At 37.0% G+C, this 19,334-nt stretch overlaps 1 protein-coding gene across 11 annotated transcripts in view; it reads left to right on the forward strand.

The window, feature by feature from the left end:
* Positions 1–27: 27 nt before the first annotated feature.
* Positions 28–19,334, forward strand: part of CARF (calcium responsive transcription factor) — an 80,242-nt gene continuing 60,935 nt past the window's right edge. For 3 of the 11 annotated variants that reach the window (XM_059892700.1, XM_025000231.2, XM_025000250.2), the window contains exons 1-7: positions 28–87; positions 4,609–4,784; positions 5,281–5,402; positions 12,242–12,353; positions 12,791–13,018; positions 17,315–17,435; positions 18,469–18,598. In XM_059892700.1, the coding sequence (XP_059748683.1) occupies positions 12,285–12,353; positions 12,791–13,018; positions 17,315–17,435; positions 18,469–18,598 (548 nt within the window). In that variant the 5' untranslated portion in view covers positions 28–87; positions 4,609–4,784; positions 5,281–5,402; positions 12,242–12,284. 11 annotated transcript variants of the gene reach the window in all.

A 19,334-nucleotide genomic window follows, 5' to 3' on the forward strand; every position in this document is an offset into this window, starting at 1 on the left:
TCTAAAGCGGCTGCGCTGCGCGCTCCCGGTGGGCCGCGGCTGCGCACTGTACTGGTCTCCATGGCGCGGCCTCGGAACCAAGACGAGGTTGAGTAGACTCGTTTTGAATTTTCTCCCCTCTGCTCCAGCACTTTGTGGACTTCCCTTCTCGCCCTCTAGGGCGCTCTGCGGCGGCGGGGTTGGGGAAGTCGGAGGTTTGGCAGAGCTGTCTCCGCCGGCGGGCGAGACGCTACCTCCCAACCCGCCCCCCACCCCCCCCCCCTTTTCTTTCTGCTGCCTCCTCCTCCTGTCACCTCCTGACCCGCCGGGTCCCTGAGCAACCGCCAGCCCCCGCCCCCGGGCGCCGCGGGCCTCAGTGGCGTCTTCCGGGCCTCGCCTCGGGCCGTGTTCGGGGCCCCACCTGAAGAGGCCTATTGCTCCCCTCCCCGCCCCCGCCCGGACGGGGGCCCCGGGCCCTGGACAGGCAGGCTGGAGGAGGTGCAAGTTCGGTGTCGTGAGGAGGGCTGCCGAGCCTGAGTACGCACTGGCACGGAGGAGGAGGACTGGACCCCTGGGCGGGAGCGCCCACTCTGTGGTCCTTTGCGCGGCCCCGCTTTTCAGGGTTCTTTTTTCTGTTTATGAGATCCTTTATACCTTCCTTAGGCTTCCCTGGTCGCTCAGAGGGTAAAGCGTCTGACTGCAATGCGGGAGACCCAGGTTCAATCCCTGGGTTGGGAAGATCCCCTGGAGAAGCAAATGGGAACCCACTCCAGTACGCTTGCCTGGAAAATTCCATGGACTGAGGAGCCTCGTAGGCTACAGTCCATGGGATCGCAAAGAGTCGGACAAGACTGAGCGACTTCACTTTCACTTTCACTTTTAGACCTTCCTTATGGAAAGCGAAAGGCGTCCTCCCACACCTTCTCCCTGCGCTTTTTTTTTTTTTTTTTTTACTTTGTTCTTGACATTACCCAGAGGCCTATATCTTATTTTTAAATGGTCCGGACAACTATTCTAATGGAATGTAGTTGTTTTTCTGAGGGAGGATGGATGGAGAGAGATACTATCCAGCTCTCACAGTCGCTTTTTAAGGCGTTCGCCAGAAAAGCTTCAAGAGGGAGGCTTAAAGAGAGCATTTTAGAGTAAGGCACAACAGGATTGCAAGGTTTTGGCAAAGCGGGCTGTGTGCAGATGTAGACAACTGAAGCGTTCCTCTATTACGTTGCTTAAAGATGTACTACAAAAGACATGATATTTAAGTCAACCATAGACTATGAGAAGGAATTTGAGGAATTATAAGCGAAAAATAATCTGCTAATAGAGCGCAGTGGTAATGAAACTAGGAGCATTTTCAGTTTACTCACCTTCCTGGAATGCGGACTGTGGAACCTGAAGGCCTGGGTTCTAATCCTGCCTCAGCTTCTTATTTATTAACCTCTCTGTGCCACATCTTGGTCAGCAGTGGGATTAAGTGCCTAATAGTAGATGTCAACTATTCCATGGTTGTTCTTTACGTATTAGTTTAACTAGGAGCTCTGCTGATGTGAACAACTTAAGAAAGACTAGCCTCATGGTTAGAGGAATAAGAGAAAACCTCTGCTAATGGGTCTAGGAAAGGACTGGGCTTGCAGATAGAAGCGGTGGCCATGCAACCACGTGATTCATTGTCATGGTGAGGGTTGTATGCATTATCTAGACCACGTGAAACTTGGAACTCTCAATTGAAGTCTTGCTGTGTAATAACATAGTTTTGAATTTGGTGGAAGTAAAAAGAAATTTGACAGCTTTAAACATCATTTGCCTTTAATCATAAGTGATTCTTTAGTTACAGTAGTAAAATTGTCTGAATTTAAAATCAGAACCTGAAATAAATCTTATAGGTTCTTCAGATAATTTTTGATAGTTGATAATATATTATTTGTTAAAATGCAGCTTTAAATGTGTACTCAGGTTAATTCACTTTTAGCTATCATTAATTTGAAATTTATCAAAATAAGACAATACTACTCAATACAGGTTCATCCTAATTCGAATGAAAAATTTTTCTATGATCAGTAAGATACAGAACCTAAATATGAGCTTAATAAGATAAAACTTCAACTTGCAAAGTAGAATGTTGAATTCACTAAAATACACTTTTCATTTAACTTGAGACCTTTAGTTAAGGGATACAGTATTATATCCCTTATATGGGTATGTAAGGATATATATATATATATATATATTATTTTTAGTTATTGTAACAATTCTAGTTAAGGTGTTCCAAGATACCTGAACACCTAGTATGAGAGCTTTGGTTTTATTTCATCAGTGGCTTATGTGTCATATTCGGTGTTTCCTTTACATAATACCTAGAGTAATTAGTATTTTTACTTTTGAATGTTTTTCTTAACTGGATTAGAACATTAACTTCAAGCTTTTGGTTCTAATGATTTCCTACATGATTTGTTTACTAAGGTGCTTATGAAGACTCTTTGTTGTTTGGATAACCACAGTTGGAAAATGTTTCTCTTTATTAAACTTTTTTTTTTTCTGTATGTAATGGCATGGTGTGGTATGATATTTATACAAAGATGGCGTGGGTGTTGGAGTCCTATTGATTTTGGTGATTTTTTTCCTTCTTAGTTTTGAATCTGAGCTGTAATGTTCTGTGATCTTAAGCAAGTTACTTGACACCTTTGGTTTTCTTATCTATAAGTAGAGAAATAAGGTCTATTTCAGAATCATTGTGGAGATTAAATGAAATAATTTGTAAATCCCTCAAAGAGCAAAGAGATAAAAAGAGGTATGTACAGGGTAAGAAATAAGTAGAAACCAAGGTTACAGGGAAGTTTCTAGAGAGGGCTGCTGCTGCTGCTGAGTCGCTTCAACCATGTCCAACTCTTTGCGACTCCATAGATGGTAGCCCACCAGGCTCCCCCATCCTGGGCACTCTCCAGGCAAGAACACTGGAGTGGGTTGCCATTTCCTTCTCCAATGTGTGAAGGTGAAGTCGCTCAGTCGTGCCCAACTCTTTGTGACCACAAGGACTGCAGCCCATTAGGCTCCTCTGTCCATGAGATTTTCCAGGCAAGACTACTGGAATAAGTCGCCATTTCCTTCTCCAGGAGAGAGGGCAAACCTTAAATAAAAGAAATACTATGAAGTGACCTTAAGTTTTTTTCACTGAAAAATGAAAAGTTGAAATGGATTGCTTATTGTTTATATATATTTGAGTAAATTTACCATTTTGATGTTGCTCTAACACACTGTAACTTTCAAAGTCCATCTGTTAAAAAATACTCTATAAAATATTTGTGAACTAGGAGTCTTGATGTAATTTTTGACACCACTGATTCATAGCAGTTTTGTATACATCATAGAAGGAACATTGTGTTGTTTACCTACCCTAAAAGATGAGGGAAATTGTATTTTCTAAAGTACTTTTGAGCAGTATTTTTTTAATGTAGTTAATAAAGGTCAGACACTGATTTTAAATATAAGATTTTAATATCTTTTAAATCTCGGGACATTAATCAAGGTACCTAGAATTAAGAGAAACCCTAACTTAAGTCGGAGAATACAGTGGCACCCCACTCTAGTACTCTTGCCTGGAGAATCCCATGGACGGGGGAGCCTGCTGGGCTGCTGTCTATGGGGTCGCATAGAGTCGGACATGACTGAAGCGACTTAGCAGCAGCAGCTAAACTTAAGTGGCTTCATCTTCCAATTAACTTGTTTTGGGATTTACTCGTAGATTATTGGCTTTTAACAGATAAATTTTACCACACAAAAGCCTCTAGAGAAAACAACAACAAAGCAATCAAATATTAAGACAATTTTTTAGAACTTAACAGTGAGAATTATCTTTAATGTTTTGAGCAAATAAATTTGCTGTTGAACAAAGTCAAAACAGAGGTAGCCCTATTACAGTCCACTGAGATTTGAGTACAGTGTGAATGGTGTCTTCCCCTCTACCATGTATTCAATACATGTGTATAAATAATAAAAAGCCCTTTTTTCCTATAAATTTAAAACATTCTAATTTAACAATTCTTCCTATTTGCTTTCGGTATACGATAAAATCCACTTTTTAAAATGTGACGTGAAATATTCTATAAAGCAGTTTGCCAGCAAAATTTAATGGCCTTAGTGTGGGTTCTGAACGGCAGTTATTTTTAACCTTAGATTATAGATTTAATGCTTTCTTTTTTTCTCTCTGTTCTCTTTATCCCATTCCATACTACTTAGGAAGTAAGCTTATCAATTTAATTCCAAGATTTTATAGGAGGTGCTGTCTAAGGAGGGGGGCCTTTATTCTCAAGCATCTGTGGCTCAAAATTAGTAAATATGTCCAATCAGTAAATATTTCCTTTGTGGAGAAAAATGCAATTTCCTGTGAACATCTTTGTTTGTGTAGTAGTTACAGAATGTGAGAGTTTGAAACAAGGCCTTAGTCTGAATGCCCAGCACAGAGAGGTAATGGCTGCCTTCCATAAAGGTAGTTCCAGTCTTTGTTTCACTTTGAGTTAATTGTTGGGTTAACTATACCAGACTGGTAATGGCTACAGTAAAATCTGCATAACAAAAGCTAGTAGATTTCTCTATGTGTAGGAAAATAAATATACATTGAATACCTTCTCCTTACAGAAAAAATGCTGCTGTGAAGACATAATTATAACTTTCACATAAATGAAGTCACAACCATCATGATTTAGTGCTCCCCAAAGGAAGAAATTCAGTGGAAAGGAGGGAATACCTCTCTGTATTTCTGGGGATAGTAGAATGCGTAAGACCTGAATTTAAACTTGAGCTACTGCCTGAAGGTAATAATTTTATTTTTTGACTAATTGAAAGTAACAGCTCTATAAAAGTTAACTATTATCTATTATATATTAATGAAAAAGTCAAATTACACTTTATGTATGGGTACTTTGTTTTGTTTATGGTTACCAGTTGGAAGAGAACGTTTTATTCCTAGCAATTTAGTCTTAATATCTTCATTCTTTGAAACTTTACTTGGAGGTGGTTAATTGAAAGTTAGGGATAATAATCTATAGTATGTGCTGACATTGAGGTTAGATGGGAAATTTGGGTATTTTAAGTCACTGAAGTTGTCAGGATTGAGGAGTATAATGCAAATTTATGGAAGAATTAGGGAAGGCAGGAGTAATAGTTTTCACTTTATTCAAATTATTTTTTGAAAAGGATGTCTAATTTTAAAAGTATTTTTAATCTCCATTTCAACAATAAATCAGGTCAACAGATATTGATACCCATTTTTTCTTATAATAACCACAAAAACCTTTTTTTATCATGTAGTACTACTCCATACTAAACGTACTGCATAAAGGAAAATTTTGAGTTTTGAATTTCCAGAAGACAGTAGGAAAGAAGTTACCTTTCTTCCATTTGCAAAATTCCAGTCTGGTCAAAGTTCTGAAGTAAGTAGTTTAAATGTGGCAAGCGTCCTGTGTTATTATCCCATCCCTTCACTAGTGTGGGCTTCCCCTGTGGCTCAGCCGGTAAAGAATCCGCCTGCAATGCTGGAGACCTGGATTCAATCCCTGGGTTGGGAAGATCCCCTGGAGAAGGGAAAGACTACCCACTCCAGTATTCTGACTTGGAGAATTCAGAGAAAACAGTCCATGGGGTCACAAAGAGTGGGACACAACTGAGCTACCTTCACTTTCACTTTCACTTTCACTAGTGCACTTCTCCCGGAGAAGGCGATGGCACCGACTCCAGTACTCTTGCCTGGAAAATCCCATGGACGGAGGAGCCTGGTGGGCTGCAGTCCATGGGGTCTCGGACACGACTGAGCGACTTCACTTTCACTTTCACTAGTGTACTTCTCCAGGGCATTCATCCTGCCCTCCCTCTTCACTGCAGCATCTCACTCAGGCCTGCAAAATCCCTTTTAAAGTGCTCCGAGCCTCAAATGTGCTTGCTTTCTAACCTCCAAGTTCCAATTTTTCAGGGTAGTTGTTTTTAACATATGTTAAAGGAAAAAAGTTATTATATAAATATATATACAAATTTGTCAATGACTGATAATCTCTCCAGAGTTTTTCTTTTTAAGAAAAAAATCCTTGTTAACTCCAATGAAAATTTCATTGATCAATTTTCAAATAGGGTAAGGGAAAGTAAATGAAGAAAAATGTAAGTAAACCAGTAAGGGGTGATTTGCAGTGGAATCAGGGCACATATTAGGAAACTGAGAGTAAGTTTTCAGAATTTTTCCCCTAAGCTGTTTTCACTTTTTACCTCTCTGTCCTAAGGTCTGCTTTTGGATCTGTTTACAGAATATTTTCTCAGTGACTGCAATTCCTGCATAGTTAGAATTCTAGCTTTTTCATGAGGTCAGAGATGTTTAGATTTCTTGTAGGAGGGCTTTTGTGTGTTAGGGACTGCCTATAATTAAATTTCAACCAGGAATAGTTGAGAACAGAAATGAAAGAAGAATTTCTTTAGCACGTTTAGTTTGCTAACCTATCAAAAACAAAACAAAACTTTAAAGCTATGACTGATGAAGAAAGGGATTCCTTGGTGGCTCAGCAGTAAAGAATTGCCTTTAATGCAGAAGACACAGGAGGTGCAGTTTCCATCTCTGAGTTGGGAAGATCCCCTGGAGAAGGAAATGGCAACCCACTCCAGTATTTTTGCTTGGAAAATCCCATGGACAGAGGAGTCTGGTAGGTTACAGTCCATGGGTCACAAAGAGTCAGACATGACTTGATGACTAACAACAACAAATAAGTCTTAATGCCTTACATGTAAAACTGGACCAAGTAACTGAAGCACAGGGTTGTTGAAAGGATTAAATAGAATGACATGTATAAAACACTGAGCCTAGTGCTTTACTGTGGTAAGTGCTCAGTAAATGATAACTGTATAACTTTGCGGTGAGCCTCAGTTTACTTTTTTGTAAATTGTTGATACTAGGTCCTACATCACAGAATAAGAATAATTATTAATAATTCTAGCTAGTAATTATTAAGTGAGCTTCTGTGGTGATTCAGATGGTAAAGAATCTGACTGCAACCCAGGGTTTGATCCCTGGGTCGGAAAGATTCCCCTGGAGATCAGATCAGATCAGTCGCTCAGTCGTGTCCAACTCTTTGCGACCCCATGAATCGCAGCACGCCAAGCCTCCCTGTCCATCACCAACTCCCGGAGTTCACTGAGACTCAAGTCCATCGAGTCAGTGATGCCATCCAGCCATCTCATCCTCTGTCGTCCCCTTCTCCTCTTGCCCCCAATCCCTCCCAGCATCAGAGTTTTTTCCAATGAGTCAACTCTTCACATGAGGTGGCCAAAGTACTGGGGTTTCAGCTTTAGCATCATTCCTTCCAAAGAAATCCCAGGGCTGATCTCCTTCAGAATGGACTGGTTGGATCTCCTTGCAGTCCAAAGGACTCTCAAGAGTCTTCACAAACACCACAGTTCAAAAGCATCAATTCTTCGGCGCTCAGCCTTCTTCTCTCACATCCGTACATGACCACAGGAAAAACCATAGCCTTGACTAGACTGGACCTTTGTTGGCAAAGTAATGTCTCTGCTTTTGAATATGCTATCTAGGTTGGTCATAACTTTCCTTCCAAGGAGTAAGCGTCTTTTAGTTTCATGGCTGCAGTCACCATCTGTAGTGATTTTGGAGCCCAGAAAAATAAAGTCTGACACTGTTTCCACTGTTTCCCCATCTATTTCCCATGAAGTGGTGGGACCGGATGCCATGATCTTCGTTTTCTGAATGTTGAGCTTTAAGCCAACTTTTTCACTCTCCACTTTCACCTTCATCAAGAGGCTTTTGAGTTCCTCTTCACTTTCTGCCATAAGGGTGGTGTCATCCGCATATCTGAGGTTATTGATATTTCTCTCAGCAGTCTTGATTCCAGCTTGTGTTTCTTCCAGTCCAGCGTTTATCATGATGTACTCTGCATATAAGTTAAATAAACAGGGTGACAATATACAGCCTTGACGTACTCCTTTTCCTATTTGGAACCAGTCTGTTGTTCCATGTCCAGTTCTAACTGTTGCTTCCTGACCTGCATACAAATTTCTCAAGAGGCAGATCAGGTGGTCTGGTATTCCCATCTCTTTCAGAATTTTCCACAGTTTATTGTGATCCACACAGTCAAAGGCTTTGGCATAGTCAATAAAGCAGAAATAGATGTTTTTCTGGAACTCTCTTGCTTTTTCCATGATCCAGTGGATGTTGGCTATTTGATCTCTTGTTCCTCTGCCTTTTCTAAAACCAGCTTGAACATCAGGAAGTTCATGGTTCGCATATTGCTGAAGCCTGGCTTGGAGAATTTTGAGCATTACTTTACTAGTGTGTGAGATGAGTTCAATTGTGCGGTAGTTTGAGCATTCTTTGGCATTGCCTTTCTTTGGGATTGGAATGAAAACTGACCTTTTCCAGACCTGTGGCCACTGCTGAGTTTTCCAAATTTGTTGGCATATTGAGTTCAGCACTTTCACAGCATCATCTTTCAGGATTTGGAATAGCTGAACTGGAATTCCATCACCTCCACTAGCTTTGTTCGTAGTGATGCTTTCTAAGGCCCGCTTGACTTCACATTCCAGGTTATCTGGCTCTAGGTGAGTGATCACACCATCATGATTATCTGGGTCGTGAAGATCTTTTTTGTACAGTTCTTCTGTGTATTCTTGCCATCTCTTCTTAATATCTTCTGCTTCTGTTAGGTACATACCATTTCTGTCCTTTATCGAGCCCATCTTTGCATGAAATGTTCCTTTGGTATCTCTGATTTTCTTGAAGAGATCCCTAGTCTTTCCCATTCTGTTGTTTTCCTCTATTTCTTTGCATTGATTGCTGAAGAAGGCTTTCTTATCTCTTCTTGCTAGTCTTTGGAACTCTGCATTCAGATGCTTATATCTTTCCTTTTCTCCTTTGCTTTTCGCTTCTCTTCTTTTCACAGCTATTTGTAAGGCCTCCCCAGACAGCCATTTTGCTTTTTTGCATTTCTTTTCCATGGGGATGGTCTTGATCCCTGTCTCCTGTACAATGTCACAAACCTCATTCCATAGTTCATCAGGCACTCTAAAGAAATGGCTACTCAATCCAGTATTCTTGCCTAGAGATTTCCATGGACAGAGGAGCCTGACAGGCTACAGTCAATGGGGGTTGAAAAAAATATGATAAGCATTCAGTAAGCATTAAATTATTTTATAGCTATGATAATTAAATTAATAATCTTTATTCTGTGTTAATAGTGCTGGTATTTAAAAATTAGAATAGTCTCAAAAATATTTCTTTTTTTTTCTTTTCATCAAAGGTTTTTATCTCAGCTGCCTAAGGACTTTGGCTTTCTGCTTTCTGGTTCTGAACACAGCCCAGATTTTCTGACCACTGGGAAAGGGCAATCCAGATTCGTTTATTTCTAATTCCTTGCAACCCCATGGACTGTAGCCCACCAGGCTCCTCTGTCCGTGGGATTTCCCAGGCAAGAATCAAAAATATTTCTTAATGTCACCATGTCTAGACAGTGAATATCTCAATGTATTTAATTTACTTAAAAATTGTATTCTTGACAGCAGTTATTTCAATTTTAAGTCCCTCAGTAGGACTTGAATTAATTGGATCTAAACTCTGTGAACATTTTTTGTTTGAATAGTTATTTTTATACTCAGTGCACATTAGAAGTCAGTTAATAAATGACAGTTAAATTAATTTTAGAAGTCATCAAGATAATCAACTATTAGGAACATAAAATCTTAGAACTGAGTGGGATCTTTAATGAACTAGTAATTGGAGTTCAGAAAAGTTGACGTATTGGTTTTTTTAATCAAATCTAGACTGACCCTTTGTTTTTTACTACATGCAAGATGTTGGATTTAAAACAGTAATATTGAAATAGAACTTGTTAGTCATCTGAAAATGTAACACTTTTTTAATTTTTAAAGATAGTATAGAAAAGTACATTGAGAAGCTTTATACTAAGCCCAGGTAAATTTTGATTACATCAATGAGATGACTGATATTTAACAGATTTTTGTCTTCAGGAATCAAATTATTTATAGATAGGTAGATTTTTAATCTTAGTTTGTATAATTATAGGTAGTAGGAATAATTTATTAGGTACTGACAATGTTCTGGGAATTGCACCAAGCCCTTTGCATACATTATTTTGTTTAATCTTTTTAACAGCCTTGTGAGGGAGATGCAGTATAAATGCCAGTTTACAGTAGAGAAAAACTAAATCTCAGAGTAGTTAACTAATTTAAGTATAAAGCTGAAATTCAGACCCAGACCATTTGACTACAGAACACTGTCTTCAACGATTTTATACAGTTTTACTGACAAAACTTTCTCAATTTTTATTTTATAAGTTAATGAAGAAGTAATACATTTTCTTGTTCACCCTAACTGCAACCTTGTCCAGAGTACAGTAACTTAACCAAAAATTTCAAGATAATTTTTAAATTCATGTACTATGTTTTGTTACTGGCTTTAGTTTACAGGCACTCTGATTGCTTTTTAAATATAAGACTTTTTTTTTAGAAAGGTTTGTTTTTATTTTTTTGGCTGCACCACATGGCATACGGGATCTTAGTTCCCCAACCAGGGATCGAACCCCAGGCCTGGCAGTGAAAGCACTGAGTCCTAACCACTGGACTGCCAGGGAATTTTCTTCCTTTTTTTTTTTTTTAAACCCCCTTCATCCATATCTCCCACTGCCAACCCCCTTGCCTGTGGCAGCCACTAGTCTGTTCTCTGTATCTGTGAGCTTGCATTTGTTTAAGATTCCACATGTGAGAGAGGTCATACAGCATTTGTCTTGCTCTAGCTATAGTTTTACCCCACTCCAGTACTCTTGCCTGGAAAATCCCATGGACGGAGGAGCCTGGTAGGCTGCAATCCATGGGATCGCTAAGAGTCGGACACGACTGAGTGACTTCACTTTCACTTTTCACTTTCAAGCATTGGAGAAGGAAATGGCGACCCACTTCAGTGTTCTTGCCTGGAGAATCCCAGGGACGGGGGGGCCTGGTGGGCTGCTGTCTGTGGGGTCGCACAGAGTCAGCCACGACTGAAGCGACTTAGCAGCAGCTATAGTTTTGTGGCTTCTTTAGTGAAGTGTCCTTCAAATATTTTGCCTACTGTTGATTGGGTTGTTGTCTTATAACTGAGCCAAAGCAGTTCTTTACAGAGTTCGAATACAGAAAAAGTTTTTTCCAGGTGTATGTTCTGCAAATATATTCTGATCTGTAATGAGCAAATTTCATCACTTTAAAAAAAACTAAATCTCAGAGTAGTTAACTAATTTAGGTATAAAGCTGAAATTCAGACCCAGACCATTTGACTACAGAACACTGTCTTTTAAAAAGTCCAATTTGTAGACTTTTATCTTTTATATTTCATGCTTTTTGTGTCCTGTTTAAGATATCTCTGCTAAACCCAAAGTCAAAAAGATTTTCTCTACTGCTTTTGTCTAGAAGTTTTATAGTTTTATAGTATATGATACATTTCAGGTTAATCTTTGATATGAAGTAAGGGTCAAAGTTTATTGTTTTACATACAGTGATTTAGCAATATCCCCAGGGAGTAAGGGGATGTTGGAGGTATATGTAGGGGCAAAATCACCACCTGTTGAAAACCACTGTACTAGACCTAATCTTTTTGGAATACATATTTCTTCCTTTTCAAAGCTTGTCATTCCAGTGTTAAGTGGTATGGTTGTCTGTTATGGTAAGAGTTGTATGTATATAATCTCCATCTGCACCAAAATGTCTTTTAAAATTCTGTAATGCTATCATATGGCACATCTCATAAAATTAAACATTTTCATTTAGAGTAAATCTTTGTAAAATGAGAATTTTAGAAGTGTCTGAAAGCATGTAACAACAGTGTCTGTCACGTAGCAACAATCTTAATAAACCAGTGTTTTAGTTGTTCAGTCGTGCCCGACTCTTTGCAACCCCATGGACTACAGCCCACCAGGCTCCTCCGTCCATGAGATTTCCCAGGCAAGAATACTGGAGTGGGCTGCCATTTCCTTCTCCAGAATAAACCAGTACATATGTATAATTAAGGATAGGGTGAGTAAAGTACATAACATTAATCTTTGCTCTGCCTTGAATTTACTCTGGTGCCTTTGCAAATCATTTAACAAATTTATTTTCTTAATCTTATAGGGTATAAATTACTTAACCTGAGTTGTGTGGGGTAATACAGAGAGATGAGGAATTTATTTAAGACAAACATTCTATAAAAATATTATGTATTTTATTTGATCAGGCATTTAAACTCTTTCAGCTGTTAAACAACAGAATAAAATGGAATTGAATATGATATCAGCATGGAACAGTCTGTTGATTCATTAAAAGTCAACCATAATGATTCTGAAGAGTCAAAAACAGATTCTCAGGTATTTGAAGTAGGGATTCAACTGGGAACTTTTTTTCATTCAAAGGGAAAACAAATAGTGTTATATTTAATATATTCAAGAATTTTAACATTTAATTTTCCATAATCCTATCATTTATTTAATTTTACATTATAGAACTTAAGAAAGTGATATATTCATGAAGATTTATGTATAAAGAAAAATCTGCATGTTGAATTATGTTTCATCATTTCACGTTGTATTCCAGTGAACAATTTGCAGTAAAATAATAATAAAACTCAACAGTTTCACTTAACAACTTCTGTCTAGATCAGTCTGAATTGATAACCCTTACAAAAAGTAAAGTGAATAATGAACTGAAAAATGAATGTTTCCATTTTTTTGTCATAAACATTCTCTGTTTTAAAAAATTGTGACATATTTTACAAACACTCAAGTGACTTTTTTGTTTGCAAAAGCATCTAACCTATATGGACTCCAGTGAGCCTTCTTTTGGACAAGATGGTTCGCCTAGAGTTTTACCCGTTACTACTCCTGAAGAGGACGGTTCACTCACATCTCAGAATATACCAGGGCCCCTGACTCAGGCACAGATCCTCTCTGCAGAGCAATTCCATCTAGTGGACCAAAATGGGCAACCTGTTCAATATGAGCTTCAGTCATTGGGGGATTCTAACGCACAAATGGTGAGTAGGTTTTTAAAATAACCAATTTTCTGCTGTTTGGCAAAATGTATTAGTCTAACTTGATGATCTTAATTTCTTGACACTATTGATTTACATTCCTTTGAAAACACTGTCTCTATGATACTCATTTTTAAGTTATGTAAGGATTTTAAAAGATTTCCTAGGAATTCTCTGCTGGTCCAGTGGCTAACATTCCATGCTTTCTTTGCTATGGGCTCAGGTTTGATCCCTGGTTGGGGAACTAATGCATGCTGTGTCGTGCAATCAGAAATAAAACGTAATAGATTATTTCCTTTCAGAACCACAAATAGTACTTCAAACCAATAGACACAGCTACCACCTTGTCTAGGCAAACTTGTGCTTTGAGAGCAGTTGGAAATGTAACGTAATTGGTCACTAGTGCTAACGTGCCAGAGCTTACATATAACTTACATTTATTTTTTGTTTATGCCTTTAGCTGAACTCAAGGTTATTTGCTCTATCAGTATCTCATTTACTGATTTGCATGCCACATGCTGGTGTGCTTTCTTGAAGAAAAAGAAAGCGATGAAAGTACCAATGAAATGATGGAATTTAGACATACCCTTATTGATTTTGTAGGTCAATATGTAGATGTCATGTGAATAACAATGTATAAAATTGAAAATGGTGCTTTAAATTGTTAGCCAGAAGTATTTATGACCAAGTTCATAAGTTGAGTAATAGAGGTGAAAGATGGTTTTGATTGAAATAAAATTGAGAAAAACTTCTAAATTGCTCTCTGATTAATAATATACTTATATTAGCAATAATATGAACAATAATATATATGTTTTGGTTGTTTTTTCAAATTTTCCTACAGTGAATTTTAATTCAATAATAAAAATTACTTTTAAAATCTTAACTTCAGATATCAGCTATGTTTAAGTAGGCAACCATTTGGGTGAGAGGTTAAAGCGTCTGCCTGCAATGTGGGAGACCTGGGTTCAATCCCTGGGTTGGGAAGATCCCCTGGAGAAAGAAGTGGCAACCCACTGCAGTGTTCTTGCCTGGAGAATCCCATGGACAGAGGAGCCTGGTGGGCTACAGTCCATGGGGTCGCAAAGAGTCGGACACGACTGAGCTGCTTCACTTTCACTTTCAGGCAACCATTTATAATAACCCAAAATTAGTCTTTGTTTTTGTTTCTAGTCTAGAGCATTCTAGAGTTAATCTATGTCCTTTGGCTCCCTTTTAATCCAGTTAAATTTTGGGGTTGAGAGTTATTGACTGAGAGGGGGCTAATTGTAGACAACTTTTTTGTGTTATGTTCAAGCTCAACATTTTCTGGGCTTCAGGACTGAAATGCAAAGTAAGGAAAAAAAAAGAAATGCAAAGTAAGGGTAAGCTTCTGTAACCATACTGTATCACCAGCAGAGATTAATAAACAACAAATAATTTAGATGTGAACAGATCCATTTTAATATTTCATGTTCAGAATGAAATGCTTCTGTAATTTCCCTTGATATTTGAAATTTATTCTAGTTTCTATCAGAACGTTTAGAAAGTCTGTATTTTCTAATGGAAGGATACAAGAGTCTGAATGTATGAAGGGTGCTCATTTTACACATGGTAACTTTCCTAAAAAGCATGTTAAAATTATTTATTTATCTGGGTCTGAAAAAAGTTGGAGGTTTCATTCTCTCTGTAATTGTATTAAATTTCCTATCTGCAGTAATTATAAAGGTGATTTTTACACTGTTTGGGGTAGGAGGTGATATAGAGAGTTATTTGAAGTTGTGAAATAAGGAAACACGTCAGGAACTTGGAAATTAAATGTAAGCAACAAATGGAATGTAACTAGTTACTTTCTCCAAAGAACCAAAGATCAGAAGCTGGTGATATTCTGGGAAACTTGGTGGAGATTTTTAATTTTTATTGTTTATTTTAATAGACTTTTAATTTTAAGATCAGTTTTAGGTTCACTGTAAAATTGAGCAGAAAATACAGATTTCCCTCCCATATGCCCCCTACCTTCATATATGCATAGATAGCTTTCCCCATTGTCAGTACCTCCCAACAAGTAGAGCTTTTTGTAAGAAATGACTTTTTTTTAAGCTATCAGTGAACTAGCAAAGTTTCTGTAGTGGGTGAATCTCCTATGGATGGAAGGAGGTTTTAGAATGAATCAGGGATGATGTTTTTTATTTACTAGAAATATTGTACACAAAGAGCCCAGTAAATATAAAACTACTCATTAGCCAAGATTTTCTGATAATTTTTGTGGAGTGAAGTTGCTCAGTCGTGTCCGACTCTTTGCAACCCCATGGACTGTAGCCTATCAGGGTCCTCTGTCCATGGGATTCTCCAGGCAAGAATACTGGAGTGGGTTGCCATTTCCTTCTCCAGGGGATCTTCCCAACCCAGGGATCGAACCCGGGTCTCCCACATTGCAGGCGGGCGCTTTATCATCTGAGCCACCAGGGAAGCCTATTTGTGGTGGGCCTCAAATAGAATGTATTGCAGCAGATGACTCTTCAAAACTATGTTTGTTTTCATAGCAAAGATTAAAGATGATTACTTTTTTGGTAATAGAAGCAGTAATGTTATCATCACCATTGACAAATTATAGGAATTGAAAATAGTTTTTAAGGTACCAGGTGGAATAAGGTAAGAAAACAGAAAATAGAGGAGATTCTTTTTCACTGTTGAGAAACAGTTTCAAAATTAAGAGGATATTTCATAAATTATTCTTAATTATGAAATTTCCATATGGTTGAATAAATTATAACTTTATTATATATATATATATTTGGATTTAAAAATAACCACAACACTTTTATAAGAATGAATGAAATATTTTTCACGTATATTTAATCTCATTTATATGGAAAGAATTTAAAACTATTATTATTATTGCCTTTTAAAGTCCAGCAGGGTTTTTGTATTGTTTTCTTTTTGTCTTTTTTTTAGGTTAAGTAGCATCATCAGGTATTGGGATGCAACATAGTACACTTGCGATTATGGGTAGAAGACTAAGGCAGTACAGAGTAGTGGTTAAAAGGAGTAGGGCTGCTTGGGTTTGAATTTCAGCTCAGAACTGTATATATAGCTCTCTGTTACCTTGCATGGGTTTTGTAGCCTCTGTGTAACTATTTCCTCATGTACAAAATGTATATAGTTCATGAAGATTAAGGAAAGTCCTGCCACTAGAATGAATTCAACAAATGAAAAGCAGTTGTCATCATCAGGGTTTACAGGTTTTTTTTCATGCTGAGGTGATAAGAGGTATGGCAAGATATGTTTAGCTCAACAAACATGATAAACATTGGGGGAAGGAGAGAATTCCTAATCTGAATTTCTGGGAAATGTTTATGATTATACTTAAGGCATTCTATTTTGTTGGGGTTTAGGTTTGTTGCCCCCCCCCAAATGTAAAGGTTTTCAAATGACCCTCGAGTAAGAATACTGTCTCTATCAGGCCATTAGTAATGTTTCCATGTTTTACATACCAAAAGTGAGACTTGACAAAGTAGGTTGGAATGCTTAAGGAGACTTTCCTGCCTTAGGGAAAACTGAAGACAGGGGTTTTTGGGTAAAGCAGTAAAACTGTTAGTAGTTTTTTAGGTAATAAAGTTTATAAGGTGTCTAGAAAGTCTGGAAATAAAGGATAAACTTATTTTTAAATAATATTTTAGTTATATTTTAAATCATAGGCTCAAAATGTTTTTCTTCAGCTTACATGCTTTCTCAGTTTACATTCCTCTAAATTTGAGGCAATGAATTCATTTGCTAAACTGAGAAAAAAACAAAGGAAATAATAAATATACAATTTCTGTATGTTTTCAGACTTTGGGGGCAGTCTATTATTCTTTATGGATCAAGACAGCATATAAAAAATGCGGAGATATAAAAATCCTGTTTAACTAAACGTTTTACAAGTTAGTGTTTTTAAATGAAAATTAAACTATGAGACTAGTGATTATCACACAAATAGGTCAAACGTGTGGATAATACAGTAAGTAGAAAAAAGTAAATTATCTTTAATCCAGTCAGAGACGTGTTCAGGTTACTAAGTAATTAGACTTCATACCCATGCAATGATTAAGATCATAGAACATAGGGTCAGACTACCTGTTTTGAATCCTAGTTTTACCGTTTATCGACTGAGAGACTTTGGGGGGAAATAAAATGTTATGTACCTTGTGTTTTCATCTATTAAGTGAGGGAAATGATAGTATCCATTGTTGAGGTAGGCATGTCTAACAGTTTTCTAAGTAGTGATTCTGTTGAATCATTATAGACTTATGCACTTGATTTTTTTAAAATGCTTCCAAGATGATTGTTGCCAGCCCATCAGAAAATGGACAGGTGCTGCGTGTAATTCCATCTCCCCAGACAGGAATGACACAAGTGATTATACCTCAGGGACCACTTGTGGATGAGAATAGTCCTCAAGGTGAGTAATTATGGGATATAAGGGATTTAAGAATGTTTTAAAGAACAAATGTATATTTCAGAAAATCACCCCATGAAAGTCAGTGCTAAAGTGGATTTCTTTGGGTAAGATTGTGAACTGAATGATTAGAAAAAGTTTCTTAGCCCAAATAAATTTCAAGTTCATTTTTCAACTCCTGTCTAGGTTAGCTGTCTATTTCATTTTGGAATTCTATGAAGCTGGTTGACTCTTGCTTCCTCCCAAATGACCAGTGAGCATAAAATAAATTCTTCTTAACTTTAATAACAGTAATAATAACAGCAATAATAACAAGAACATAGTGCTAATAGCTACTGGAGACATTTTTATATTTGTATTTTTATCAATATTGTTGTTAGGCATATGACATTCATTTGTAAAATATTCTTCTCATGTCCTCTTTGCTCTCTTCTTCTTTACTTTGTTCCTTCAGATTCCGAAAGAATCATGCTCCTTATTTATTTTATTCTTTCTTTACCTATTTAATATCCCTATTATCCCTATTAGTTCTCTTCCTTTTGCTTTCTTTCCTTTTCCATCTATTTGAATCTCTTTTCTAACATCATAGCTACACTGTTGTGATTTTTTCTTAGATAATGATTTAGGGTAGATATTCTTAATTTAGTGTTATGATTCTGTGTCTTTGATAGCAGTTGTTAAAACTTAAGAGAAAAAACATAGTTTTCAGAAAACATAAACATGATATAGAAACAAAAAGGAGTTAGTTTTACATTTTCTTGTTATATTGAGGTTCTTTTAATATGTTACTTCTGCCATTTTTATATCCTAGCTGTTCAATATAAGTTCCAAAACTTAATTATAAAGCTTCAATAATCAGTTTTACAGTTTAAAAGCAAGTTTATCAGAGAAATTCTCAGTAAAGTATTATAAGTTTTATTATCTTTAGCTTCAGAGCATATCTTCCCTTTCCTGTTTCAAATATATTAGTTTCAGTTAGTTACATTCTCATAGTCTTTTAAGGTATTAATGTTGCTTTGTTCTTTCTCTTGTTAAGATGTCTCTGAAGAGAAACCGAGTGACAGAAACTTACCAGCTGTAAGAGTGGATGCTCTAGCAGACAGTAACAGTAGTTACGTTCTTCATCCACAGGCATCCCTCACATTGCCCAAAAAGACAGTGACCAGGTGAGTCAGTGGGAAGGAGGAGCTCATCTTTGTATATCACCATGGAAATCACTTTTTACGATATCACATTTACAGCTGGCTGCCTATAGAGAAGATCAGAAATGCAAGAAATGAAACAAGTCATCATCAAGTACATCTTTAAATCATTTTGATAGCATCTTGGCAACAAGAAAACTACTTTAGAAGCTGTAAAAGATCAAAGTGCTACTTTACCTCAGTGATGCTTGCTTGTTATCTTTGAAGAAACCTGAAAACATCTAGCATTAATAGAGTTTTTAAAGTAAAGAAATATCTATTCTAGGCCCTATAATTTTTAATGGTTCATCACATTTTATGCATCACATTTTATCACCTCTGTAGTAAATTGTTTAAAATGTTTTTTGTTCATATCTATTTCAACTTTTATTTTTGCCATAAAATAACACTCTTTATAATAATTTAGGGAAATATAGACATGGGTTTTGTATTTATATTTTAATTGTTCTATGAAAATATTTTAAAGTTAACAAGTTAAGTGACATTTAATCTTAGACATAATATCGTGTTACTATTAATAAGTCACTTGAAGATGGTTTATTAGCCCATTTTTTGTGAAATGAAAAATGTATAAGAATACAAAATAAGCTCTGAGAAAGACATATAAAGCAGCTGAATTTGTTAGCAATTGATAAAATACTAATGATTGAAAAAAAGCATAGTTACAGCCATCAGAATAATCTTTCATCATTACAGTTTC

This window comes from Bos taurus, chromosome 2 (genome assembly GCF_002263795.3).
Source record: "Bos taurus isolate L1 Dominette 01449 registration number 42190680 breed Hereford chromosome 2, ARS-UCD2.0, whole genome shotgun sequence".
Lineage (NCBI taxonomy): Eukaryota > Metazoa > Chordata > Mammalia > Artiodactyla > Bovidae > Bos > Bos taurus.